At 55.8% G+C, this 27841-nt stretch overlaps 2 protein-coding genes across 9 annotated transcripts in view; both read right to left on the reverse strand.

The window, feature by feature from the left end:
* Positions 1-181: 181 nt before the first annotated feature.
* On the reverse strand, positions 182-23905 carry VILL (villin like). 8 transcript variants are annotated; one of them, XM_032459222.1, is made up of 22 exons: positions 23719-23905; positions 20217-20357; positions 19386-19496; positions 13578-13644; positions 13328-13402; positions 12801-13006; positions 11446-11554; positions 10065-10175; positions 9552-9751; positions 9222-9300; positions 9032-9130; positions 8248-8386; positions 7993-8093; positions 6037-6174; positions 5773-5931; positions 5084-5263; positions 4351-4496; positions 3244-3388; positions 1372-1557; positions 1132-1203; positions 683-988; positions 182-433 (listed from the first exon to the last, which is right to left on the reverse strand). In XM_032459222.1, the coding sequence occupies exons 3-22, from the start codon at positions 19403-19405 to the stop codon at positions 320-322; spliced, it is 2652 nt and encodes an 883-aa protein (XP_032315113.1). In that variant the 5' UTR covers positions 19406-19496; positions 20217-20357; positions 23719-23905; the 3' UTR covers positions 182-319. The 8 variants fall into 8 exon arrangements, with proteins under 8 accessions (XP_032315113.1, XP_032315114.1, XP_032315115.1 ...); XM_032459223.1 differs by lacking the exon at positions 23719-23905 and having other exon boundaries at positions 20217-20748; XM_032459224.1 differs by lacking the exon at positions 23719-23905 and having other exon boundaries at positions 683-970.
* Positions 23906-24021: 116 nt separating this feature from the next.
* The window catches only part of CTDSPL (CTD small phosphatase like), a 115897-nt gene continuing 112077 nt past the window's right edge, over positions 24022-27841 (reverse strand). Inside the window, 1 exon segment of the mRNA XM_032459237.1 lies at positions 24022-27692. Within this exon segment, the coding sequence (XP_032315128.1) occupies positions 27567-27692 (126 nt within the window). The 3' untranslated portion in view covers positions 24022-27566.

A 27841-nucleotide genomic window follows, 5' to 3' on the forward strand; every position in this document is an offset into this window, starting at 1 on the left:
TCTCCACTTCTCCACACTCACACTGGAGGCAGTGGGTCTGTCCCCCTGGGCAGGAAGGACTGGCAAGAAACAAACCCCTCTGCGGTGGAGGGTATGGAGGGCTTGGTCTTTGGAATGTCCTGCTCCCCCCAAAGGCGTCCCTAACTGAGTGACCCAGACCCGAAAGGCCCCTCACCACACCTTGTGATGACCACAGGCTTTTATTTTAGTGACCCAGGCGTCTCTGAGTAGAGACTGCCAGGAGGGCCTCCCCAGGGCCTCAGGTGGGTGTCAGGAGGTGCCCGCGGGGGTCTGGCCATGTGAGGGGCAGGGCCTGGGTTCAGAAGAAGCCGAGCTGCTTCTTCTGCTGCTGCTGCCTCCACTTGGCCATGCTGTAGAACTCCTCCTTGGACTTCCCAAAGATATCTTGGAAGTCAGAGTCTGAGAGATAGAACTGGGCAGGGGATGGGAGACGCAAAGGAAGTGGGGTTATCGATTGAGCCCAGAACCCCGTCCCGCCCACCCAGAAATGTCATCCTCTCCCACATCTCTCGGCCCATCACCCCATCTGGAACAGATCTCTGGGCAGCCTGTCCACTTGCCCACCATCAGTGGGGCATGCCCCGGGCGCCTCCAGCTCAGCTTTAGATGCACTACCAGTGCTGGGGCAGTGAGTGGGTGGCAGAGGGTCTCAGGCACCCACCTCCTTATGGGCTGGGTCCACGCCCTCTGGCAGGTCCTCAGCGGCCTGGTGCATGAGCTGTTCTCGGGGCAGGCCCCCGTTGCTCAAGCATCTGGGGCTGCTGGGGTAGCTGCTGGTGCTGGTGCTGGTGCTGGTGCTGGTGCTGGTGCTGGTGCTTCTGCTGGTGCTGGCACCACCACAGTCCGCCTTGGGGCCCAGCTCCAGCTCGTTCTCTGAGCTGTCCTCGGAGCCCTTGAGGGCCTGCTGGGCCAACGGGCCTGCCCTGCCACTGACTGGCCACCTAGACATCTGGAAGTTGTTGATCTCCTGTCAGGAGAGGGGACTCAGGCTGGGGAAGATGGGGGAAAGGCTCCCACAGGAGGCCACCAGGAGCCCACTGGCCCTCTTGTCCCCAAATGCCACCCCTACCCCCTCCCAGGGTCCAGACCTCTGGAGGCCCCAGTACGCACTGCTGTTATCTCAGAGATGGCAGATACTGCTCCCAGGCTGCCCTCCACCACCTCCTCATAGGACTGGTTGTTCTAGGGGCAAGAACCAGGACAGGGTGAGAAGGAAGGGCACCCATGGGAGCCAGCACTGGGCCTAAGGACAAGACCTGGTTCCCTACCCCCGACCCTGGAGGTCCCTGGACAGGGCAGGCCCCTCTCCCCAGATTAGGGAGGGGGTGGGGGGCTCCCGGCCTCACTCACGGTCCATTTGTAGGGGTCCCAGGTGAGGAACCATCCTGTGAAGGTGGGAGGCTCGTGGCCCTGCTTGACCAGCACGATGGGCGTGGCCAGGCTCCTCCCTGCCGGGTGGGTCCTCAGGTACTCCTGGCCCCAGGCCACCACCTCCTGCTTCTGCTGGCTCGCAGCTTCCCCCAGCCACAGGAAGATCTGGGCCACAGAGGGGGCCTGGCCTTGGGTGGGGGGAGCTGACCACTTCCTTCCCACCCCTGTCCCTCAGGTGGTCTCAGAAGCCCCCACACACATCCCAGCCAACCAGACCCGCCCAGCAGGCCAGCCGCACACCCACACACCCATAAACACGCCAGAAGGTCATAGGCACGCCTGTGTGCAACCAATCCACAAATATTCACTGAGCACCGACTGTGTGCCAGGGACTGCTCTAGGCACAGGGGAGTCAACCATGAAAAAGAAACAGACCGAACTCCCTGCCCTCGAAGAGCTTTCATTTTACTGGAGGAGACACAAAAATAAGTAAAACATGTAGTATATCAGATGGAGAAAAATAAGGCAGGAAAAGCAGATGAGTGTGGTGTGTGGGGGAGTACTGTCATTTTAAATTAAGAGTCAGGCAGAGCCTTACTGAGAAGATGACATTTGAGCCAAGATCTGAGGGAGGTGGGAGAGCAAGTCACATGTATATCTTGGTGGAGGGAAGTGTTCTGAGTGGAGGAAACAATCAGTGCAAAGGCCCTGAGCCTGCCAGCATGTTTGGGGAGTGGCCAGGAGGCCATGGTGGCTGGAGCGGAGGGAGTGGAGGGGCAAGTGGAGGCGGGGGGACGGGGCTGGAGGAAGGGCTTTGTTGTGCTCAGAGTCAGATGGGAGCCTGTAGGCCTCCTCACCACATTCACACAGAGTCCCAGGCACAGTGACACAGACACACACATACACACGCACGCACGACCACAGCTATACAGATGCACAATAATCAGTCACCACCCAGCCAGACAGCAAGTCACACCCACACTGTCACCCACATTCACACATAGTCGCACATAAACACAACCGCACTGGATCACACGGTTAGCACTGCCTGAAAAACACAGGTAGCCTGAAACAGCATTGCATCCAGCCGCACAGAAACATGGTGACACACTCACCTGGGCACCCACACCTGCAGCCAGGCACACAGCCTCTCACACAGTGCCACTGGTTATGGTTGGTGACAGCCAATTACTCGACCACACAGCCATTACGCACAGCCACATACACAAAGGCAAATCAGTCACATGGACAGACAAATGACAACGAAAACACAACCATACAGAATCTATGGGATGCAGCAAAAGCAGTCCTAAGAGGGAAGTTCATAACAATATAGGCCTTCCTTAAAGAAACAAGAAAAATCTCAAAAAAACTTTACCACCTGAAAGAATCAGAAAAAGAACAAACAAAACCTAAAGTCAGCAGGAGGGAGGGAATAATGAAGATCAGAGAGGAAACGAATAAACGAGAGATCAAATGCAGGCACACAGAGGCACCACAAACACACACACACACAGAGTCACTCTACAGCCTAACACGTCAGCCACAGGCACACAGTCACCCCACACACCATCACAAGGTACATGGAGTTATACCCAACTATAAAACTGGTCACGACCACACGTGAGATCCAGACACACAGCCACGCTCTCCCACCGCCTTTCTGGGACAGAGTACCCTCTATCTCTTATCCATGGTCACACAGTCACTCAGTGTCATAGGGTCATAGATAGTCACACACTCATCTGCAGCCTCATACACAGTCTCATGGCTAGAAACACAAAGTCACACACACTCCCACCCAGTTACACAGGCGCAGATACACCCCATTCACACCCGGGGCTGCCGTACCTCCTGCCAGGTGTCCAGTAACATGACGTCATACTTGTCCAGGTCCTCTTGGCTAAAGAACACCACTTCCGTGAGGACCAGGTGGCCTGTCTGGCTGGAGCACTCGAACAGTCGGGGCTGGAAGCCGGACATATCCACGGGGAGCCTGGCCAGCATGGCACAGGCCGTGAGGGGCGCAGAGAGACCAGCCGGGCTAAGCCAGCCCTCAGCACAGGGGCCTCTCCCCCGGGCTGGGACACATCCCTTCCTGGAGCAGGAGGCACTGGCTCTGCCTCTGAGTTCCCCCATCCCACGAGCCCCTCCAGGAATGCCCTGCCCCTCTCTAGGCCTCCAGGTCCCCATGTGTCCGTGGGGAAAGCATGTCCAGCCACAGGCTGCTGTGGCCCAAGCTGTCCCGTGAATTTCCCCAGGAGGGAGGGAAGGAAGGGACAGCTGGCTTAGTGTGGAGGGAGGAGTCACTGGTCCCACCCCTGGCCGGGAGCCCGGGAGCCAGGCGTCAGGCCCAAGGTGGGAGGAAGGAAGCTAGGCCAAGGGGGCAGACGGCAGCACTCAGGAGCTCAAGAGACTTGGGGGGGGTATAGGGCACAGTCAGGGCCCAGAGACACAGAGCGGCCCATACTCTGCTCCCTGTCCCTGTGAGGCCTCCCTCTGCCCTCCTCTCCCAAACACACCCTTACCCATTTACACACCACGCACATTGTTCTCGCACACTCCACACACACTGCTCACCCATATGGCATTTTACACTATACCCTGGGACATCCCCCCTGGGGACTGTGGGGTTGGGGAATGGCATTTTCCCCTTTGGCCCTCTGCCAATGGGATGGTCCAGGACAGGGACCATGCAGGGAGCACATTCTGCCAGCAGAGGGAGCCACTGCCCTGCTCTCCCGACATCTTCCTGCTCAAAGTTGGTGGTGGGGTGGCGCGGGGACTGAGGAGGGAAGAGTAGGCTGTGCTCCTGGGAGCTCCTGGTCAGGGAGCCGAGTTCTCGGTTCTAGTCTGGCCTCTCTAGCTCCCTGTGTGATCCTTAATTAGTCACCCACCCTCTCGGGCCTCAGTTTCCTCCTCTGGGTCAGGAGAGCACCCTCCTCCCCGCCTTGTCACCTCTTGTTGCTGGGGTAGGGCGCCCGGCCCCCCAGGGCCTCCCAGAAGTGAGGAGGCTCCTGACCCTCCAGCACTATTTCCTTGTTCTCCTTGGAGATGACAGTGACCACCGTCCGTGCCATCTCACGCTGGTCACCGCTGCAGCCCTACAGGCAAAGAGCTGGGTCGGGTCCTGCAGGGGGAGGGGTCTTCCCCTCCAGCCCCATGTCCTCCACCAGCGGGGGCATGTGGGGAGCTGGGCCTGAATCATGGGAGGCCAAGGCTTGACGGGCACACATGAGCAGGACCTCCCTTTCTCCTCCTCCTGGCTTCTGTCTCCTCAGCTGACCAGGTCACAGGGACTGGGACCCTCTCCAGGTCCAGAGCACAGGATGGGGATCTCAGGCTTGGAGATCGTTCATGGTTTATGCTGAAGATTAGAGAAAACTCTGGCAATCTGGACTAGGCCTCCTCCTTTCCCCCAAGAGACTGGGGAAGGGACGTGGTCCCTGTAGGAGGCAGGAAGGAGGGGAGGCCACCTGGGCGCAGACTGGCTCTGACCCATCGATGCCCAGGTCCATCCGTCACTCTGTAGCTTCCCCCAGGTTCCAGAGGGGACACTGTGGCCTCTCTCCCACCTCCTTCTGGGCCTATCTGAGGCTGGACTTGGAGTTAGCCTCCCCTGTGGAGGGGACCCTTCCCTGGCCTGGAACCACTGTCCTGGGCATGAATCAGGGGGTCACTGCTGGGGTACCTTCCCAAACCAGAGGTAGCAGAAGCTGGCGGTGACCAGCAGGAAGATGTCGCTGGAGTTGAGGGATGAGGCACGGGCTGGCACCTCCTCGGTCCAGGTGTTGTGGTTGTCGGTGCCTCGCATGTGGAAGAGCCTGGTGGCAGATGTCAGCTGCTCCTTCCCACTGTGCGCAGTGCTCCCCTACAAGAGGGCTGGGCCTTAGGCTGAGCCAAGGGCTCCCGGACTGCCTCCCTCTCCCAGGGGGACAGCGCCCTCGGGCTCCAGGCCCCCTCTTGTTTTCTGGACCCTCTGAGTGTGGAATGTGAGGCTCCCATCTCTAGAATAGGGAACTTTCTAAATGGCTCCCTCCCCGATCTCCCAGGGGTCAGGGCACGGTTGCCCCAGGCCTGGAAGGCAGAAAGCGGGGAGCAGCTTTGCCTGCATGTGACCCCAGGCATGACTGTTTTCCTTTCCATTCAGCTTCCTCCCCTGTGCCTCTGCTCTCTGGCTGGCTCTGGGGACAGGGCAAGAAACTCAGGCAGGGGTCACTCTTGGAGCTCTGGGGCCTAGGACAAGCAAGCCCCAGGAAGCTGAGGGTGGGAAGATTGGTCCCTGGCTGGCAGAGAAGGAGCTCAGTACGTGTGTGTAAAGGCTATGGGTCCATGGAGGAGCCGGAGAGGCTGTGACCACAGCAGCAAAGTGGGCCCTACCTGGAAGACCACCAGCTGGCCCTGGAAGATGGCAAGGAAGTGAGGGGGCTCGCTGCCCATGGTCACGTGCTCGTGCACCAGGGCTCCATGGTACAGGAGGTCGAGCTCCTCGGCATTGCTGCTCAGGGCCTTGATCTCCTGTGCGGAGGCCTGGAGGCCCTGAGGGTGGGGGTGGTGAGGGGCTGGCACAGCTCCAATATCCCACTCTCAGATCCTCAGCTCTGGGGCTTGAGAGTGCCCGCCACCCGCCTCAGGCCGGCACACCTGCCACAGGTACAGGAGGTACTGGATGTGGCCCATATTCCGGTATGTGTAGAGGACAAGGTAGCAGCTGCCTGCGCACAACTGTCCACGATGCTTGGGGTCCACGGGCTGCCTGCGTAAGTCCTGGATGCACCACACCTGGGGGGCAGGGAATCAATGGGCATAGATGGTGCCTCTGCCTGAACCAGCCCACCCACCCTGTATCCAGCCAGGAAGCTCCGTGCAGCCCGGAGGCCTGCCCTGTCTGTGCAGGCAAGGGGTTCGCCCCCAGCTGTGCCCACCCCACACTCTGTGCTTCCCCCGTGGTCCCCAGCGACCCACCACACTCGCGCCAGCCTGAACTCAGCCGGGACTCTGAGTCGGCACGCGGTACCTGGGACATACAAGTGATGAGGACTCCAGAGGCTGCCAAGACAGACCTGAGCCCTGCCATACATGCCACTCCAGTCTGACCCCATCAGCTGCAGCCTGAGTTAGGTGCAGACAGGTCCTGCCCAGCTGCTGTCTGCTCAGTCCAGGGCAGGGGCAGTCGGGCAGAAGCCAGGCCTTGGGGATCTTGGAAAAATTTCCTTTTTTCAAGTGTCACTTGAAAAAGCAAAGCCTGTTCAAAGACTAAAAGGGAAACACTTCATCACACTTATCAGTGTGATTTCCTGTTCGTGTGGGAAGCCGAGCACGGGCTGTGGAGCCAGGCAGATCCCAGTTAAATCCAGGGTCACCCCCACTGGCAGTGAGATGTTTCCCAGCTTCAGTTGCCCCACCTGTAAAGTGGGGGTAATGATGCTTCCCTTGACTTGGCAAGAAACAATGTCAGGACATCCTGTGCCCCCACAGAGCCTGACAGCAGTCTTTGGAAAAGACCAGAGCGCCCAGAATCCTGACTTTTGCAGAAGAGGCTGACTGCGACCAAACGCCTCCAGGAGCAACACTCACCTGGCAGCTAGGCCTCCTGGCTTGCGCCCTCCCCCTGTCTGCCTGCCGGTCTGCTGGAGGTCCCCCCCCCCCCCCCCCGCCTTTGTGCTTGGGGCCTGGGCTGCAGAGCCCTCCTTCCTTCTGCCCTTGCCCTTCTCTCTGCTTTCCTGTTTCTCTTTTTCTCTCTCTCCCTGTTGGCCCCCTGTCTCCCTGGGCACCGCATCTCTCCCTGATCCCCTTTCTCCTCTCCCTGTGCCCTCATCTCTCCCTGCTCTGCATCCGTCTCCTCCCTCCTTCCCAGTCCTTTCTCAGTCTCTCTCCTCTGCCTCCCCTTGTTCCCCCTCCTTGTCATCCTCTCTCCATGCTCCCCCTCCTCTCCCTTTACCCTGTCTCCTCCAGTCTCAGTCTCTCCCCACTCACTGCCCCACCAATCCATATTAGGACAAATGTTGGAGGGAACCTGGGAGAAACAATATTTTCTCAGACCTGGACCCACCCTGAGAACGAGCACCATTCACACAGGCCCAGCTGTACTTTTCCCATAATCTTACAGCATTTCACACCAGCCTCAGGGCTGAGGGGACCACAGCTTTTACCCCCATTTTATGCATTAAAAAAACGGAGGCCCTAAGGAATTAAGGGCCCTGCTCAGGGGTGAGCCAATAAGTCAACATGCAACTCAGCCCTGTACAGAGCCTGGAAGTGGCCCCCAACCCCTGCATCTTCCAGAACCCTGGTCTGAGACCAGACAGGTGGCTGTGTGTGACTGTGTGCTGCGGGTTGGGTGTGTTGGGCTGTGATCATGTGTAAGGTAGAGTTTGTACAGTTACGTGTTTGTAATTATGCACTCGGCTGTAAGTGCAATTACAGGGTGTGAGTGTGTGTCTATACTGTCATACGTATGATTGTGTCATAGATATATACATATGACAAAAGGGCACAATTAAGTGTCTGAGTGCTTCTGTGCCATGAGTATGTGGTGAGCAGGTGGCCGTGGCAGTCATACGGTTTACCTGAAGACAAAGCCAAGCCAGTGCCCCTCACCTCCACCTCCCCTGAGCTGTCGTCCACCATCCGGAGCTGGGCCGCTAGTTCAGGCTGGCTGTGCAGCTTGCCCACGTCCAGCTTTACCTGAAGCAATTTACCTGAGGGTGGGACAGAAGGTGTCCCCGCCCCGCCCATCCCGCTGGAAGCCCCCTCCAGCCACGCCCCCTCACATCCCATAGAGGTTCCCGGGCCCCGCCCCCCAGGAAGCCTCGGTTTGGAGCTCCGCCCTGCCCTCCGGCCACACCCCCTCACCTATCCCACGCGGATTCTTGTTCTTGCCCTGCTCCCCAGACCACGATTGGAAAAGCTGCTTGAACGCAGCCGACTCGGTGCCGTCGTTCACCACCTCAACGTTGGTGTAGCTCGGATAGCCCTTGGCCTGGATGAAGCCCTGGGGTGGGGGCTCTGTCAGGCATGCAGCCCGAGGGCTCACTGCTCTGCTCCACCCACCAGCTGCGGGGCCAGCCTTGCCCTGAGCAGCGGTAATTAACGGAACTCATGACCAGCTTAAGGAGCTGGCTTCAGCACTACCGACTTCTCCAAGGTCCCTGAGGACAGGCAGGGTCCCCTTAGTCCGGGCCTCAGGAAGGGCTGGCCATGACCGCGCGAGAGACCCCAGGCAGAGCCCTGCTACCCCCTCCTGCAAAAGGAGGGAGCACCAGTGCAGAAGGCTCTCAGATGCTGGTCTTCGCCGTCAGAGCCCTAAGGGCAGGCAGGCCTCAGGCCAGCAGTACGCCAGAGAGGGGCCAGGTGTTCCCCCTTGGACCCTCCAGCACAGCTGTGTCTCCTCCCTCAGACAGGGCAGTGGGTCTCCAGGCTTAGACCCCAGGGCAGGGTTATGTCCTCCACCAACAGACAGGACTCCCAGGACAGATGTATCCCCTACCTGGCCCCAGGGCAAGATTATCTTTCCCTTCAGACCCCAAGACATGGATGTCTCCCAGCTTAGGCTGCAGGGTAGGGCCCTTTCCTCCCTCAGACCCCAGGGCCTCCACCTTCAAACTCCAGGGCAGGGCTGTGTGCCTCTGAGACTCACCAGAGCCCGGCTGAAGGAAGCCTTTTTCTCCTGGAGGCTGGACATGCATCCCTGCCACACGTAGATCTTGAAACCACCTTGGTCCAGGATGTAGCAGTCCTGAGACCGAGAGTGAGGCTGGTCAGTAGAGGGGTTGGGATTGTAGGGTAGGTGGGGATGGATGGGGTGGCTGGGGCTGGGCCTGCCTTACCTCCTTCTGCAGTAGGTCTTGGGTCAGTGGGCAGGTCGCCAACTCCTGGACAACCAGGTCCTTGCCCTTCTCATAGACACTAGGGGACAGGCATCCAGATGTGGGCAGCTCAGCCTGTCCCTGGCCTGGCTCCACTCTAGCTACCCACCTCTACCCAGAGGCAGAAGGTATGGGGGCTGGAGCCCTGAGTTGAGGTCCCACACGGCTTGCCCCAGAAACTCACGAGCTTTTTCTGGAGGGCTTCCTAGAGACACTGTGTTATTGCAGGAATGATGGACATGCAGGCCCAGGCTATTCCACTCACCCCACCCGCTCCCAAGGTCTGCTCACTGGTAGAGGCGGACACTGGGCTTCTGCAGTTGGTTAATACTCTTGGTGGGCGTGGTGGAATGCAGGTTGCCCACTCTGCAGCCCAGCACAGCTTCCATGATCTGCATGAGGTCAGTGGCTTTAGCCTCATCATCCACCACGCCAATCTGTGCACGGCCACCACGCTCCTGGTCCTGGAGGCTGCGGGTCAGGGCCAGGCCCTGCAGGAGCGGTCCCGGTGGTCAGGGCATCCCCAGCAGGCTCCGCCCCCTCAACTCTCAGGCAGTCCAGTCCTGATCCTTCCTGTCACTGCTTAGCTCCCAGAGGCTGGGGGCAAGGGGAGGCATACCCTTATCCTGGCATCCAACGGTACCACCACCGCAGGATCTTGACTCTGCTTGTACCTAGCAGGTGCTCCTCAGGTTCTCAGGCAGAGAGCCAAGCCCCCCTCTTGGGGTGGCTGGAGGATGGGCACCTGGAGGACCACCCCTCTCCCTGAGCCCTGCACCCCTTAGTTCCCGGGCACATACTGACCCGTGCCTTCTCGGCAATGCTGGTCTTTGGCCCATTCCACTGGATCATCATCCTGCCCAGGTCCAGCAGGAAGATGTCTCCCTTATTAAAGCTGTTCCAGGAGAGCTCCACCTGCCAGAGCCAGGGGGACAGGGAGGGAGACAGGGCATCACCCCAGGTGGAGGGGCACCACACCTGTCCCTGCCTATGTGAGCACAGCTTTGGTGTGTCACTTGTGTGTGTGAAGCTGTGTGCAGCTGGGTATATGTGTGAGTGTGACACCGCTCTTAAGTTTTGCAGGCATGCATCCGTGTAACCATGTGAGACCTCAAGGGTCACTCTGTGTATGCGGCTGGGGGCTGGGTGCATCTGTGTGTGTGTGTGACCGCAGGTGACGCTGCATTTCACAGGGTGTCTGTGACTGAGAATGACACTTCTCCCTCAATGCACGTCTGTAGCTGTCCATGTGTGAACAGATGGACAGATGTATACAAGTGGGACATTTGCGTCAGTTTATCCACAGGCGTGGATGTGTCTGTACATGTACTCGTGGACACAAGTCGGGGTACATCCAATGTGAACAAGTGTGTGGGCTCCCGGTGACAGTGTAGGTGTGCCTGTGTGAGGGATGGTGTGTCATCTGTGGATAAGGGCAATTATCATCCCAACAGAGACACTTCTGAGAGTAAAAGTGGGGGCTCTAAATAATTATATCAGAAAAACAGGCAAAACCTGGGGCTGCACGCTGGCCCTGCACGATCAGGGATGTATGGTCACTGAATCAGTGGGTGACACAGTGTGAGCCTGGGTAGGAAGGTCTGTGAGTCACAGAGCTGCCACATACCATGTAGACAGTAACATGCACAACTCAGGTGTGACCCTTCACATCACAGGCATCAAACTCCTGATTGTTCATCACACCAGCTGGGAGTAAAATTTCTTGTTCTCATAAGAACATTGGTATTCTGACAGATGGAAGGAAGGGGCACTCTATGGACTGCATGGCCCCAGGGTAACAGTGGGAGACACTGTGTGTGCCTATAGGTGACCATGACAGTGTGTATGAGGGTGTGGGGCTGTGCACCCCACTCCAAATCACGCTACTTCCCACTGTGCTGTTGACAAGGGCCCTCCAGGTGCACCACCTTGTCTGCCTCACCTCCTTGGTTCGTAATGTGCCCATGAAACAGAAGAGGAAACTGAGGGTCAGAGGAGCCATGGCAGGGGCGAGGGGGTGCTGGGAGCCTGGCTCTGCCTTTTCTCCCATCATCAGGCTCAGCCATCTGGGAATGCTGACTGCCTGCGTTTCCCCGGTCCCCTGCCACCCTCCATACTTCCCTATACTCCAGTACGTGCAGTCCAACTGAGTCCAAGGTCAAGGGGCATCCCTGGCAGCCCTCACCTCAGCGGCTGACACATGCTTCCTCCCTCTGATGTGCAGCAGTCGCTGGATGTTGTACATGTTGGTCTCCACGTGACTGAGGCCAGAGGCCAGGCCTCCCTTCCTGTAGCTGAGGAGAGCATGGGGTCTCATGTGAGACCACGTGCTGCCACGTGCAGGGGTGAGCTCAGATGTGAGCACGTGCATGCGCGCATGTGGGGACCCACATGTGCCTGATACATGTGCGCAAGTAGCTATGAACATGTGTGCACAAGCACGTGGGGCATTGGTTTATCTGTGTGTAGATACGTGGACACGTGCATGTATACATGTATGCATGTGGGGCATAATGTGTATCTGTTTATCTGTGTGAGTATAGATGTGAGTGCCTGGGATTCACACAAATGCACGTATGTTTACATGGACATGAGTAGTCACAGGTGTGTAGTTGTGCCCATCTGTAGGCCGACATACATGGGGTGGCGTGTTTTCTGCAGGTATACATGTGCAGGTATACATGTGTGCACGTGTTTATGTATATGCTACGTACGTGTATTAGGTCCAACAGAGATGATCGAATACTGGCTATTTCCTTAGGTTCAACCGAATATATTGCAACTATTAATTTAACAAATATTTGAAGCAACTGACAGCAAAAGACATATTTCTACAGGGCACAGTAACATAAAGGCAAACAAAGCAACAGTGGTGTCCACTTCTGAGTATACACCCAAGAAAAATGAAAAACATATGTCCACACAAAAACTTGCATACAATAATGGACAGTGAGTAAACTTACGGCAGTAATCATTTCACAATATATGCAAGTCAAACCATTATGCTGTAACCTTAAACTTAGACAGTGCTGTATGTCAGTTACATATATCAGTACAACTGAAAAAAAACCCCCAAAACTTGTATACAAATGTCAATAACAGTATTACTCAGAACAGCTAAAAAGGGGGAACAACTCAAATGTCCAGTAAGTGATGAATACATAAATAAAATGTGGTGTATCCATACATGATGGTGTATAATTACATTTAAATGAAGTGTCCAGAGTAGGGAAATCTATACAGACGAGGGCAGTGAATACTGGGGGAAATGGAGAGCGCTGCTGAAGGGGAGGGGGCTGCTTTTTTGGGGTGATGAAAATGTTCTACCATGGTGGTAATGGTCGCAAAAGTCTAAATATACTAAAAACCACAGAGCTGCATACTTTAAATGGGTAGGTTGTATGGTACGATTTGCATGTTAATAAGTTATTCCTCCCCCCCCCCCCAAACCCACCCCACACATTGTGACGAGGGAGATACTCGCCCCTGGCTGTGGGCCACCCCACAGCCCCTTTCCCACCGCCCCTGCCCCTCACTCACATGATTCCCCGGCGGAAGTAGCTGAGAAAACAGGCGGACTCGTGGCCCTGCGCCTCGCGGTGCTGCACGGTGGCGCCACCCAGCGCCTCCTGCAGGTGCTGCACGAAGGAGCACGCCGCGTCCTCCGCGTCCCGGCTCGCCTCCTTCCCCACCCAGTAGTGCAAGTCTTTGGAGGCCCCCTGTGTGGCCTTCAGGCTCTGAGGGACCTAGGGCCCAGGTGTTTGTGTCTGTGTGTCTGTGTGTGGAGGGATGAGGTCCCAGGGCTGGGGTGGGGCCCCAGGCAGAGATGAAGACCAAGGTCGAGGATGTACCAAGGGCTTTGGGGGAGACGGCTTCCACCCGCCGGAGATGGAGAATGGGGAGGGAAGGGTGAAGGGGCTTCAAGGGCAGCAGCGCCCCACCCCACCTTGGGATGCGATTCTCGGGCTCCTAGCCAGGCTCTCCCCAGGGCGTAGCTTAGTCTGCACCATCCACCCCTCAACTGGACCAGGACCCGCCCCGCCCCGACAGACTCTTCAAGTGCTCACGTGCAGAACGATGTAGCAGTGTTCTTCGAAGAAGTTCCTATAAGCCCGTCTGGGGACCGGCACCATCTTCAGATTCTGGGAGAGAAGGGTGCCTAGTGCCATCTCGGGAGAGACACCTCCTCCTAACCCTGCCCCATGACCCTCTGGGGTGGGGTTGGGAGGGAGCTCTGAGTCGCCGGCGGGAGAAACCTCGTCTCAGAGACCCGCACACTCTGTGTCACTTGCTCTTCTGTCTGGTCCTGCCACTCACCTCAATGATCCATATGTGGAGGTCCCTGTGGCTCTCCATGGCTGGGAGGCCCTTGCTGGTGTCCATCCTAGGTCAGGCAGGGGAGAGGGAGGGAACAAGAGCCAGAGTCCTTAGGCAGTGGCTGCCCGTACTGTGGGCTCCAAGCGAGAGTTGTCCTTACCCACAGCTCCCCAAAGCACCTTCATCATAGACTGTGCCTTTCATTAGGCACACAGGTGGCTATGGGAACACAAGTGCCAGCAAACCAGGACAGGTACCACAGACGGTGGCACAGAGGCTTTGCAAACTGGGATCTGGCTTGCCGTCTGTGTCTGTGCTCTTGAAACAGGGCTGAGCTCTGTGGACAGTAACAGGCTTTGAGTCTACGGACAACCTCTGCAAACAGGGAGTTAGAAACAGGCGGTACAGACAGACATGGGTCTGCAGTCAGGGGAAGTCCCCGTGGACAGCGATAGGTTATGCAGACAGGCAAAGCTCTGCTAGTAACAACAGATGCTGCAGGCAGGGACAGACTGCGAATGGGGACAGGCTCCCACAGAGAGAGAGGCTCTGCATACAAGGCAAACAGGCACAGGTCTTCCAGAGAGCTGGGAAATGGCCTTGCAAAGAGGCACTGTGCCTGCAGAAAGGGAGAGGCTGTGTAAACAGAAAAGGCTCTGCACACAAGCACAGGCTCTGCAAACAGGGACAGCTTTCCCAGACTGAAGGAAGCAATGCAACAGGCACAGGTCTCCTGACAAAGGTGGGTTCTGTCAACTGGGACCACCTTTGTAGGGGCAACCTCCACAAAGAGACACGGACTGCACCCTGGGAAATTCGGACTCAGACAGGCTGGGCATCAAGCAAAGGTTGTGAACGCTGAGAAGGGCTCTGGAAACAGCCCCAGGTTCTGCAGGTGTGGAGGAGCTTCGGAGAACTGGGAAAGGCTCTGCAAATGTGGATGAGGACAAGCTCTTAAGACAGGGACTCTGCATGAGGGACAGACTCGGCAGATATGGACAGACATGGAGAAAGGCAAGGCTCTGCAGACAGGCAAAGAATCGTCAGTCAGGGAAATGCTTCCCAGACAGAGGCAGGCTCTGAAACAGGCAAAAGCTCTCTGGGTGTGGTCAGGCTCTGCATGCAGGGACAGCCATGGGAAACAGCCTCAAACCCTGCATACAGGGAGATGGGAATGGGCTCGCAAACAATCATGAGCTCTGCAGAGAGATCCAGGCTCTGCAAAAAGACACAGGTTCTGCAGACAAAGCCTCTATCGATAGAGACTTTGCAGATAGAGAGAGGTTTTGTGAGCTCACACAGGCTCTGCAAACAGACAGACTCTGTTAACAGTGACAGCATCTTCAGAGAGGGCAGGACTTGCTGAAGTGAGCTGGCAGGGCAATCAGCTCTGTGTTCCAGCACAGATGCCCCAGATGTGCGCAACATCTTGAAACAGGGTTTTGTAGAGAGCCCAGGTTCTGCAAACAAGGACAGTCTTTATTGAAAAGGATGAGTTCTAGAAACAGATAAAGTCTTTGTGAAGAGGGACAGGTTCTGATAACAAGTACACATGGAATTAGGAACAGACTGTGCAGACAGACTGGGCTCTGCCAACAAGGGATGTGCTCCCAGGCAGACACAGCGTCCCCTGGTGGTGGGAAACTCCTCCTATGAATAGAGCCTGCAGACAGACAGTTTCTATCCAGGGATGTTCAGATAAGCTGTGGAAAGGCCCCGAAAAAGGTCACAGACTGTACAGATAGGGTTCAGGTTCTGCAGACAGAACCAGGCTCTGAAATAGGAAGAGACTCTGTGAACAGGGACACGGTCTAGAGACAGAGATACTTCCTGCAGAGGAAACAGGTTCTGCTGACAGGGACAGGTACTGTAAACAGACAGAGCTTTGTAAACAGGGACATTGTCTTTAGGCAGAAAGAGGTGTCCCAGACAAGGACGCAGGACAAGCTCGGTAGACAGGGACAGGCTTGCCTGTAGGGCACCTTTTGCAATAAATGCATATTTTATCCATGGGGCAATAAGGACAGACTGTTTACAAAGCCCCAGGTTCTGAAAAAAGACAGACTCTCAAAACAGGCTCAGGACAGAAAGAGGCTCTGCAGAGAAGATAGAGGTTCTGCAAACCCAGGGCGGACTCTGCACACATGGACTGTCTTTGAAGACGGTGAGAGACTCTGCAGCAAGTGACAGGCTTAGCTAACATGAGTGGATTGGGTAAATCAGGCCAAAACACTCTTAAATTCTTGAAACAGAACTGAATGCTTAATGCACACAGACTCAGAAGATAGCCCCCAGCTCTGCAAACAGCGATTTAGCTGTGCTTCGACCATCGTTCTGAGCGCTCACAGGAGAGAGAAGTGTGGAATGAGAGGTATCTGGGGAAGAAGAGGGGGCTCTGGATTTTGTTACATGTCGCCAGATGACTCTCAACTACCCCAGGCTTCCCTGCACCCCTCCTTCAGAAACTTCTGTGTGAAGTTTGGTCATTCCTTCACCCCTGGCAGTTCTTTTGACAGCTAAATTAAGTTACTGCCAGCTGCAACTTTTCCTTCTTGCTGCTGCTTAGCTCAACAGACCCAGAGGTCCCTTCTTTCTTAATTTCTCACTCCTGGTGGCCCTGATGTGGTGTTCACTCGCCCTACCCCATCCCCCACTCCACTCCAGCCCTGTCGTATCAGCAGGAGGAACACCCTTGACTTGGCTGATCCTGTATGACCAGGGGAAACAGGTGAGAGGGGAGATACAGACTTACTGAATCAGAACAACAGCATGACAGGTGGCAGCGACTGGCCTGCATTCCTTACGCCTTCATCCAGGCCAGACACAGGCCTTGGTTAGCTCACAGTGCACTATAGGAAGCACCTAGCTCTCTCAAAGGGGACCAAGGTGGCCAGACGTGTGTGAGTGTGTGTGTGTGTGGTGGGAGGGAGTGGGGGGAGCTGCCCAGAGCAGGGCAGGCAGAGGGGGGTCCTGCTGGGGCTAGAGCTGCCCCCCTGAACCTGTGCTGCAGACCCCGTGTCTGTGGGCCTGGTCTCCTCACTAGAGCAGAGGATTCCCGGGGCCAGGGGCTTGTCCTCTTGTTTACTGCACTCAGAAGTGCTGCTGCAGTAATGGCCTGTTGCTGTGACAGTGTCACGAGTGACAGGCAGACACGGTGACCACGTGATGGTGCTCAAGCAACAGAAAACATGTGATGAAATCGAGTGACAGGCATCGTGACATTCAATGGTGGCAGACAGAAGCAGTGACCAGTGATAATGACCAGGGCACAGGCAGGCAGTGACCAAAGGCATAGACTGCGCGCTGTAGATCATGGAAGTGTGAAAAACTGACAAGAGGACTGGCTGGCTCAGCACAGTGGGCACCAGGGCCCCATGTGGGACAGGGAAGTCAGACTGTGGCCAGGACGTTGGGACTGGGCTGGTTTCACTGGGCAGGGAAGCCATCACCTCCAGGGGACTGGGAGGGGGACCTGATATCCAGGGCCAGCCTGGGGAGCCAAACTCTCAGGCTCCAGGACCTGAGGCCTCATCCCCACATAACCTGTGTTCCCCAGCTTCCAGCTAGGCTCTGGCGGGATGGAGAGGGATGCTCAAAGGGTGGGGGCCCTCTCTCCCCAGCACCCTCTCCTTCCCCCAGGAGGTCCCTCCCCTCCCCAGAGCATCCCTTCTGACCCACCAAGCTCTCTCACCTGAGCAACTCCCTTCCATCACCCACCCTGACTGGGACTCCCACACCCAGTGTCCTTGCCTCCTACAAAAGCCCCCTTCTATTTCCTGGGGGCTCACTCTCTCCACCTGGGGCCCCCTTTCTCTCCCAGATGCCCAGTTCCTCCTCTGATATACCCTTCTTTCCCGGTGCACCCCTCCTTCCAGGGGTGCCCTCCTCCCCCCATGCGTCCTTCCACCCCGGAGCTCCCTCTGTCCTGACTCTACCTCCTCGCTCTCCATGCCCCCTTCCTCCTCCAGACACCCCCTTCTGTCCCCCAGCGCCCCCTCCTTTCCCTGAGTGCCCCCCTCATACCCCTTTCCTGCCCTAATGCACCCTCTCTCCCTGGCCTCCTCTTCTCTCCCGAGTTCTCCTCTCCCCCAGGGGCTCCCTTTCTTCTCCAGATGTCCCCTTCCCTTCCTCGGTGCCCCACCTTTCCTCCAGGTGCCCCCTCTCTCTACCCAAGGCCCCTTCCCTCCTTTGGTGCCCCTTTCTTTCCCGGCAACTTCCTCCTCCAGAGGCACCTGTGAAGAGGCGGACCCTGAGGTCACTTTGGAGACTTCCAGGAAGGGGGGAGGGGCCCTGCCGGCTGGAGTGGGAGGAGGGGGCAGGGCCCAGGCCCTAGGCATATGGACTCTGCGGGACATGGACAACCCCCCACCCCATAGAAAATCTGCCACTTTCTGCCCTGAGGGTTGCTCTGGCTGTGTCCTCCCTCCACCCACCAGTGTTCTCACCTGCTGGGCTACTCGGTGCCTCCCCAGTTCTGCTGGCCCCTCGGCCACTCTGAGCCCAGTGACCCCATGCTGTACACCCCTAATTCGGAAACAGCCCCACCTCACCCGGGTCCCGGAGCCCCCTCTAGGCCTGGCCTACCTGCTGGAAACTGCTGGCGCCTTCACCCAGCCTGTGGGCAGTGCTGGGCCTGGCGTGGGGCCAGGCTCTGCCCATCGCCCGCCTCTCCACTGTAACTCAATCCCTGCTCCGCCCCACGCGACACACCCCAGTGCTCTGTGGGTTGGGCATTCACACTGATTCAGTTAATTAGTCAATCAACAAATATTGACCCAGCTCTCTGAGAGTCCTTCCCCTCCCCAGGGCCATGGCTGGTCTGCCAGGGCTCACCTCCTGGGTACTGGTGGCCAGAAAGAGCTGGGATAGAGGTCTAGACTGGCCCAAAATGTGGGCTGTGGAATCTACTTCCCTTCTGAGAGTCCCTGATCCCTATCTCCAGCAGGCCAGGCCACCGAGACCCAGGTCACTTCAGGAGGTGGGGAAGGTGGCCAGGGCTCCCTCTAGCATCTCTGCCGTCCTCCCCTCCCCAAGTTTGGGCCCACTGCCAGGCACAGCCCTCCCTGGGGAGCCCTGATACCCATCGTGGGAGAGGCCAGGCCCTTGCAGGGAAGATGCCTCTCCCACGCCTCGCTGCCTCCTCCTTTCCTTCCTTATGGTGGGATGGGGGAGAGCTGGAAACAGAGCCTTCCAGAAACTCCAGGGGCATAGCCACCCCTTACCTTAGACCACAGGCCTCAGTCTGAGCTATAGCCCAGGCCATGCGGATGCCCCTTTCAGTGCAGACACAATGCTAAAAGCTGCCCATTGGCCTTAAGACCCTTTCCCCATGTCCAGTCCCCACCCTTCTGCTCCCTGTCACAAGGTAGGGGGTCCCACTGTGCCACTGTGTGATTGTTTAACAGATGCAGTTACTGGGTCCCTGTCTGTGTCGCAGGGCACTTGGACAGTCCCTGTGTGTGTCTGACCTCAAGTGTGGGAGAATGGCTGTCCTGAGCCTCTGTTCCCATTTGTGACGGTGTGTGTTTGGCTCCACCTGCACATACCTGTTTCTCCATCTCCTTTTGGCCCCATGCCTGGCAAAATCCTGGTACTCACTTCTCTCCACCTTATCTCAGATTCTCTCCTCTGTCCATCCTTTGTTCCCGCATCTTCTGCAAATGGATCCTTCCTAGTTCCCAGTGTCCCCTCTCAGCAAAGCTGGGAGTGGCCCGCTGTCTTCATCTTAACCTCCCTCTCACCGAGCAGGGAACCTGCTGTGAACCCCTTCCTCCTGAAACCTGCCCACAGCCCAAGTTTTCTCCTCACCTCATTGGCCTCTCTGCCATCTCCTTAGGGGCTTTTAAATGTCAGCAGGCCCGGAGCTCAGGCCTTCACCCAGTCTCCTTTCTGTTTCCTTCCCAGATGCCAGTCCCCAGGCTGTAAACATTGTGGAAATGCTAGTGTCTCCTGCAACCTCGACTCCCACTCCTCCTGAGCCCACCCAGCCTCCATCTCCTCCATCTCTCCCGGCGCGTCTGCCCTCACACTTGCCGTTCACCTCAGGCCTCTCTCAGACCTGCCTCCTCAGAGCCTCCGGAAATGGCATGAACATCCAGCCAGCTGCTCAGGCCCCAAACCGGGGAGCTTCCCTGGGTTCCTCTCCTTTCCTCCCACCCACCAGACTGGCCAGTGGCTGCTTCATCCGGGTCCCTGGGCCTGGCCAGCCCTCCACGACTCCTGCCTGGTGCCAGGAGGCAGCCTCTCACACTAGTTGGCTGCATGAGCCTGCTTGGTGTCTCTTGGTCTCTCAGGCCCCTATGTCCATCCTTACACTGTAGCCAGAGGGATCTTTTAACCATAAATCGGATCACCCCACTCCCCACTTCAAACCTTCCCTAGAATTGAACCCCCAATTTCCTGTCCCTCTGGCGGCATCTCCCACTCTCCCCAGTTCTCACTACATTGGTCTTTTTGTCTCTGAAGACGCCAACCTCATTCTAGTCTCTGGACCTTTGCACTTGCTGTTTTCTCTGCCTGGAAGACCTCCCCTAGATCTTCCCATGGTTCCTCTTCCACATTCTGGACCAAAACCGAAATGGTACCTCCCTAGAGGGGCCCTCCCTGACTGTCTTAGCCAGAGCAGCCCCAGGTACTCACCATTTTCCTCTTCTTAGTGCCTTCCAACGCTGATGACCTCACTGATTTAGATCTCGTTTGGTGTCCACAGTCCCAGCTGCAAGGTGAGCCCTTTGTGGGCAGGGCCTCGCTCACTGCTGGATCTCTTGTCTAGAATGGCGCCTGGAGCACAGTAGTTGCTTAATAAGCCTTTGTTGACATGCTTCTGTGGCCTGTGCCTGATCCAGGTTGAGGGGGTGTGTTTGGACCCTTTGCTGGGCTCTGTCCTGAAGCCAGCCTGGCACTGAGTCCTCGCCAAAGTCAGGCTCTAATGCCACCTGAAGCACCTGCTGGCTGAGTGACTTTGGGGATGTTCCTTGGGTGTTTTCTGAGCTGACATTTCCTCCTCCAAGAAGGCAGGGGAGGCCACATCCCTCCACCCCCGCTGTAAGCAGGACACACCACCTGACTGCATGCAGCCTCAGCAGCTTAGTGGGGGGCGCTGCAAAAGGACTTCTCCAAGTCCCCTGCCCTCAGAATTCTCTGGGTCCCTGGGACCCAGAAGAACTTAGGTGGGAAAAACTGCCCTACTCCAGAATGGCCCCACCCTGTAACCCGTGACCCCAGACCCTAGAGAAATGGCAGTGGGTCCAGGGCCTGGCCTGAGGCCTACCTGAGCAGAACCACTTGGTGCCTGGTGTGGACAAGCTCCAGCCCATGGGATCATACCCTTCTTGGCACAGAGAGAGGAAACTGGGGCCCAGGGTGGTGCTCACAGGCAGCCAGGATGCTACAAGGACAAGGGGGTGCCTGGCCTCTCCCTTCCTCCTCCCCAGTGCAAGAAGGGGCTCTGCCACTTCCTCCTTCTGCTGGGCCACACTCCTACGGATCTGGGCCTGGAGTCAGAAGGGCAGAGCCTGGCTTACTTTGACCAGCGCTGCCCTGGCCATGACCCTCCTCCTCTCTGCCCCGGTCCCACTGACCTCTTCCCGCCCCAGGCCCCCGCAGCCTGCCCCGACCTTGCCTAGCAGGTTCCAAGGACTTTCTCGGGGGTGGGTGGGGAGCGGCGCTACTGTTTCCTTTCTCCCCTCCTCCGGCTTATCTCTGAAGGTCCAGCGTCAGTATTGACAAAGGGGCGTAGGTGAGTGGGTGGGGCTGGTGCTAGCTGCCAGCCCTGCCCAGACCCCGCCCCCAGGTTCCCTGAGCTCCAGTTCCCACGGCGGTGTCCTGGTGTCCCAGGTCTTATCCAAGTCCCCCTCAGACAGGTGCTTTCCTAGGGACCGGGTCCCTCAGGGGGTGAGCCCTCTGGAGCGCAGACAGGGGTGGGGCTGGGACAGGCCTGCCTGACTCGCCTCCTGGATCCCACTGCCTGGAAACATCCTCTCATGCCCTGGAGGAGAGCAGCCTTGGGCTCCCCTGGGTCACCCCTACCCTTGGCTGCAGGCCGCGGAGGGGCAGTGACAGTCACCAGGGCCTCATGGCCCAAGAGCGACTCCCCCAAGGGCGCCCTGGGAACTGCCAGGGCTGGAGGAGGTGGAGACTGGACAGTTACTGTGCCCGTGGGACCACGTGGAGTGCCTAAACCCAAGGACAGCCCAAAGAACAGCTCTAGGTCCCTGCGAACGAGAAGGTACCGTTGCCTTGTGTGGCCCTGCCCAGCCTGAGCACCCACCCCATCCAGACATATCTGGGGCCAAGATGGTACCCCCAATGCCGGGACACCAAGCCAGTAGCTGTTATTCACTTGGTGGGGAGATGGGGTGGGATTGCAAGAGTCGGTTCTATTCCTGGCAGCCAATGTGATCCAGTGCTCCAATGTGAGGTGGGGGTAGCTACCCTGCTCCCTACCTCAGCCTAGAAGCAGGGAGCTGTCAGCCAGCTGGGGCTCTTATTGGGACCTCCTTCTCACTCCCGCCTTAGAAAAATCTCCCAGTGTCCGTGTGGGATTTCGCTGTACTTTTATGGGTTTTCTGAATTTTTTGCAATGCACACACATCTGATCTTTCAGGTGAAGCAATGTATGTCATTTCCCCTAAGACTTGCCCAGAGTCTCTCTGCTGTATCTCAGTGTCAGGCCTGGAACAGTCTGGGGGGACTTTCTTTTCCTCCACAGTTAGAGCAGGGGTTCTCAGCCCTGGTTGCACCTTTGAGTCATCTGGGGGCACTTAAAAACATGATGCCCACCCTCAGAGTCTCGGGTTTAAATGGTCTGGGGTGGACTTGATCTGTATTTGTAAGAGCCCTCAGGTGATTCTAACGGACAGCCAGCACCGAGAATCTCTGAGCTAGGAGTTGGCGCTGTAACGGAGCAGGTGGACAATCTAGAGCTCGCATTTCCTCCTCCTGAGGACCCGAGGGTCCAGTGTGTTTTCCTCAGAGATCAGGCTGGTGGCCTTGCCAATTGGTGGCTCTGGCAGCTTTGATCCACGGGCAGCCCTGGGACAGGAGACGTGTGTCACGCAAGCACCCCAGGTATGCGCACAGTGCCACCAGGCCCCAATGCAGCCCTTATTCATAAGCTCGACTGATGGTTTGTCTTCCCAGGCAGGCTTCCCCACACCCCCCGCCCCCCGCTTCCTGCCCAGGTCCTGAATGCTCAAACAAGAAAACCTCATGAGGTGAAATCTCCGTATGCCCAAGTCCCATGTAAGTGAACTCTTGATGGCCTGTTCCCTTCCCACCTATTCAGAGGACCTGTGGGCACTCACCGGGACACCCCAGCTTCAGGGGCACCCTCGATTCTCAACCACTTGTTCGTTTATACACAACCCTGTGAAGTGATCCAGAGGTGGCAGGGGGCGATTCGAGAGAAGGCAGGGGAGGGAAAGAGGGGACTGGGGAGCAGAGTGAAGGAGAGGAGGAGGGACAGAGAGGAACACAGCCTAGGAATCCTGAACCAGGGAGGATGCCGAAGTGACCTCTCTGGCTGGCCAGCCGCTCTACCGTGGAGAAGGCATTTAGGGGCACGGCACCAAGTAATGTGGGAGGTTTGGGTTTTGCCTCTGGGTAAGTACTAGATTTCCTGGGCTGAAACACACACTGCCCTGTGTTCTTTGGGATGAATACACATGCCTGGCAGAACCCTGTATCCCTGTGACAGACAGAAGAGACTGCAGAGCACTGGCTCACTGGCCTGTTTTGTCATCCACAAAGTGGGGATAAGACCCGTTGGATAGGACTGTTGACCCTGGTGTTTTTTGTTATCTGAATTAGGTATTATTATGAAGAAACAGTCCTTAGAGTGGCAAGACTGTGGCCAAGGCTCTGCCAGGACTTCCCAGTGGGGAAGAGGTGGGGAGTGGGGCAGGTGGAGGGAGGACTTCTGGCCCCTAACACCTTCCCTTACAGAGGCTGGGCTGAGGGCAATATTTGTGGATGTACCACTGTGAGAAGACTGTCTTGGATAGCCTTCCTCTCCCTCTGGTCCCTTGCCATGCTTCATGTGGTAACCACAGCATCTCAGCCAGCAGACCCAAGGGCTAGGGTTTAGGTGGCACACACAGTGTGGCTCTGATGGGGCTGGGGGCTGGGGGCTGGGGCTTACGGTTTCCTCAGGCTGCACTTGGAAGCCTGTTGGTGGGGCTGGAATCCTTGATGGTGAGTCAGACTGCTTCTGTCTGGGGAGAAGAAGCCAGGGTCCTAACACTGGGCAGAGCAGTTTCCCAGCTCCCCTTGGGGTCAAGGTCCGTGGCTCCAGAGATCCTGCAGTCCCGCTCCCATTCGCCCCTGCTCTCCAGAAGCTAGGGCACCGGGAGACACAAAGTGCCGGCGTGAGGCTGTGCAGCTGGGAAAGAACAGAGCATGCAGTGAGGAGAGATGCCAAGAAGCAGTCCATCCACAAGAGAGCGCAGTTTCATGTGTTTATTTTTGGCAGGAAGGAAATCATTGCAAACCTCTTGACTGACAATGCTCGCTCCTGGAAACTTGCACATTCCACATGTCATATTTCCCAAGTGATGCTGGGTGTTTATCACATTCAGATGTCCAACAGAAATCCATGACTACCCAGACACCAGCATCCCCACCACTTGGAAGGGGTATGTGTGTGTGTGTGTTAGTCTACAGAGAAGCTCCCTGGAGAATGGAACAGGAACATCAAATTTATAGTAAAAGAGGAACAGAGGCAGCCAGCGGATTGTGCACAAGTAAATGCAAGCATTCCAAACCACCCACTCCTCTTGAACCCTGGCATGCCAACTGTCCATCACAGCACCTTTAACAGCAGAGGCACAAACGTCACGAGTGTTTGACCATAGGGCTGTGTGGTTCTGGATCTAATTAGAAAGCCATCTTTAATATACACGGTTGGAAAAGGTTGCCAGGTTATCGACTTCACAGATTTCCTTTTTATACCAAAAGTTCCAATGCTGCCACCATGACAAGTCAGTGTCATTAGGGCGTCCTCATGTCTCCAAAGTCATTTCATCGAAATTGCACCATGTCAAAGGAGCTTCTCCACCAACCATCAGCTCTGACAGGTGGTTTCTTTTTAGTACACAGATGTGTTGTCTACAGACAGCTAATGGGTGAAACCATGGACCAACGTGTAGGATTCCAGAGCAATGGAAGACAGAGCAGTAACAACGTCAAGTGTGCCTGGGCACCTCTACCCAAGGCCCGGCCAGAGATGTCCTAACATCACAGGGGCCGGAGTCCACGACCCATGGTATCCTGTTCCAGATCTTAATGTAAAAAATATTTGTCCGGGAGACTCTATTTTAACCTGGTACAGAAAGGACCATGGAAACTCAGGAGGTCAGATTCCTCATTTGGCTAAAGAGTTGGGGGGTGTTTTGGTAACATGGGAAGAATATGGCACAGAGGAATAGCTGATAAGTTTCATTACATTTTAAAGCCCACAATTTAATAAAAGGTAATAATTAAAAACAATACCCGTATTTACCTTAAAAAACATAAACCCCAAACATTCATCTCATTTCTTGGCCTTAGGTTAGAATTCTATTGCTTCATTTACATGTCAATGATTTAAAAATATATATATATCGATATAGATATTTTGATTATGTACAGAAAGCAGAATCAAGGGTTAAAATAAGAAACGGAATTTTAGAGTGTGGTCAAATAAGGTGCACAGAACCCAGAACCCTCCGAGGGCTTGCTGCCCTCCTGAGACATTCTGTGTCTGTGGTGGCAGGAACCGGGCTCCCTCTCCAACAGCTCTGCACTGGCTCAGAGCTACAGTGCTCATGGTCACAGGGGCTATGAGGTGAAGTGTCTGGCTCAAGCCTGCCAAGTGTCTTCACTCCATCAGAAGTGGGGCACTATTCTCAGGTTCAATTCTCCTGGAACATTCTAGAATTTCAGTCCTCTCTGCCCCTTATTTCAAATAGGACCCTGGGATGCCAGCAATAAAGGGGGCAGGGGTGAGGATCTAAGGCGCTCATCAGGACTGATTTCCGTGTGGATTTCAACACACGACAGACACGTGACGGCGACATTCAAGACATTTAAGGCAGTGGGTTCATTTAATGACTAGTTTTCCAAATCAAGGTTTATGGCATGTGCAGGCCTGCCACGTAACTGTCATTTTATGCAGTAATGCCAAGTGAGGGGCTGATTCTATTTTAACTGGCATGTGGATTACTGGGTTTGGAACACTCTGAACGTGGGGAGACCTGGTTACCCCTGAATACTTACTTCTTTTCTGAATGCACGGCGGTCCGCGGACCAAAGTGCTTTTGGGAAGACGTGATTGGCAGCTGGCTTCACTATTTGGTGAATGAAAGCAAAAGAGAAATTTTACTTTGACCCCCAGTTTCCAGTCTTATTAGTGCCAGACGCTCCCACCAGAACTCCGGCCTGACCCACAGAGGACTAAGGCAATGGTGCCAACGCGAAAGGGTTCTTTTGAAATTATTTTTAAGAGCAATACTTTATAGACTGTCTTATTGTCAAACAAGGGACATGGCACTGCTTAAAACATCTCCCTGGGAAAGGTTGCAAAGGAAGCCCCGGCTCAGGGAGGGGGCCCTTTGTCTCCCTGGTTCTGGGCGCTGAGTCCCACGTCTAGATGCGTTTCCCCAACCCTCGGCTCAGAAATAGGCTGTGCTTCAAAAACGAAGACCAAGAGATGGAAGTGGGCCTCGTCAGCGTGGTGGCTGGGTGAGGCCAAGAGAGAATGGCCGGCTTATCACGAGATCTGATGCTGACTGCAGTTTAAAATGCACGCTGCACCTGTGAGGTGCACTGGCCCTTCTGTCTTTGCTCCCTTCTGAACTCCCGAGGCTGCTGCCAGGGAAGGGATACAGTCTGCAGTCTGCAACGGGGTGGGACCCCTACATGTCTGACCCTGGCCAGGTCTGCAGCTTAGCAGTGAGCAGATTCTGAGCATAGGCACAGTGGCAAAGAACAGTGTAACAGCCGCTGGTCAATTCCATTTGGTGGTAGCGCGGTAGCAGCAAAGAAAATTCCCAAACAGCTCCGTGTGTATCCAGCTTTTGGAAAGGAAAGATTTAAAAATCAATAAACAGATTTTTTTTTAAAACTATCCAAGGGTTTTAGAGTTTCGTGTAACTGCTCTACCCCCAAACAACAACAAAACAAACAAACAAAAACACAGAAATATGGCAGTAGTGTGAAAGCATAAGTGACAGGATGTCACTTCTCAAGGGGAAAAATGTCACCTCAGGACAAATCTGTCACCACCAGAAATACTAAGGATCATATAAAAGAATCAAGTGTTTCCTCAAGTGTTGAGCCACACAATTGCAGATACATTCCAAACTGAAGCACACACTGACAAGTCACAAGACTCCTCCCAGGAGCCTGACCCTGCCGCGTGCCATAGCTGGCCAGAGACAGGCTCCTGTGACTGACCCCATCCCCTGCCACCCGCCCCCACCCCCTCCCAGGTTTTAGAAAATTGTCATATTTATCTTCTTAGAGAATCTAAGACAATAAAAGACTAAAAGATGTCTGGAAATATGTTGTGTAGAAAAATTAACTTTCAGCTTAAAATAACATTCAAAAAGGCACTTCATCCTGTAGGAAAGAGATTCTGAGTTGGGTCAGCTCTTCCGAGCTGGGACAGAAGGGGGCAGGTTGTCTGCTTGGAGGGGAGGACTGTTGAAAGGAAGTCTGATAGGTATCAAGCTTTTTTTTTTTTCCCCCATTTTTTTTTTTTCCTTTTTGGTATGTTTTAAGAAAAGCAAATCCCATAAAATGCATGTCCCTTTATGAAATTCATTAAAAGAGTTCCTTTTAAAATAGTTGTCTCTGTTCTTAAAAAATAAACCAGGTAGGTATGGCCACATTCACCCCGTGGCCTGGAGCACGGGGCGTCCTCACTTTCGGCTCCCGGGGAGCCGAGGCCAGGCAGGTCTCGAGGCTGAGGTTCCAGAGCGCACGGGCGGGAGGCGGCCGGGGCCGGGGCTACCTGCTGCAGAGTCTGTGCAGCACGCTGTACACGTCGTCCTCCTGGCTCAGGCCCTCGAAGAAGGGGATGAGGTCCAGCAGCTCCGTGTCTGTCATGTCATCGAACCAGGACTGCACAGGCACCTGGAAGACAGTGTGTGGAGGGGCAGCAGAACTGCATCCAGGGCTGGGGGCTGCATCTAGCCTGACTGCGTTCCCATACTTTTAATATTTTCTTTGGTAAAGAGGATGGGTATCTGGAAATCACCGTCATCATCATCCTCATCTCGTTT

The sequence above is a fragment of the Camelus ferus genome, chromosome 17 (genome assembly GCF_009834535.1).
Source record: "Camelus ferus isolate YT-003-E chromosome 17, BCGSAC_Cfer_1.0, whole genome shotgun sequence".
Lineage (NCBI taxonomy): Eukaryota > Metazoa > Chordata > Mammalia > Artiodactyla > Camelidae > Camelus > Camelus ferus.

What these genes read in the sequence shown, in the direction of transcription:
- VILL (XM_032459222.1), bottom strand. Translation starts at nt 19,405, where the DNA reads ATGGCAGAGAGGCCAATGAG. An exon ending in ACTGCTACATCGTTCTGCAC is followed by an intron (nt 13,007 to 13,327) that starts GTGAGCACTTGA and finishes CCTGGGCCCTAG; the next exon opens with GTCCCTCAGAGCCTGAAGGC. An exon ending in AAGACCTACTGCAGAAGGAG is followed by an intron (nt 9,131 to 9,221) that starts GTAAGGCAGGCC and finishes TCTCGGTCTCAG; the next exon opens with GACTGCTACATCCTGGACCA.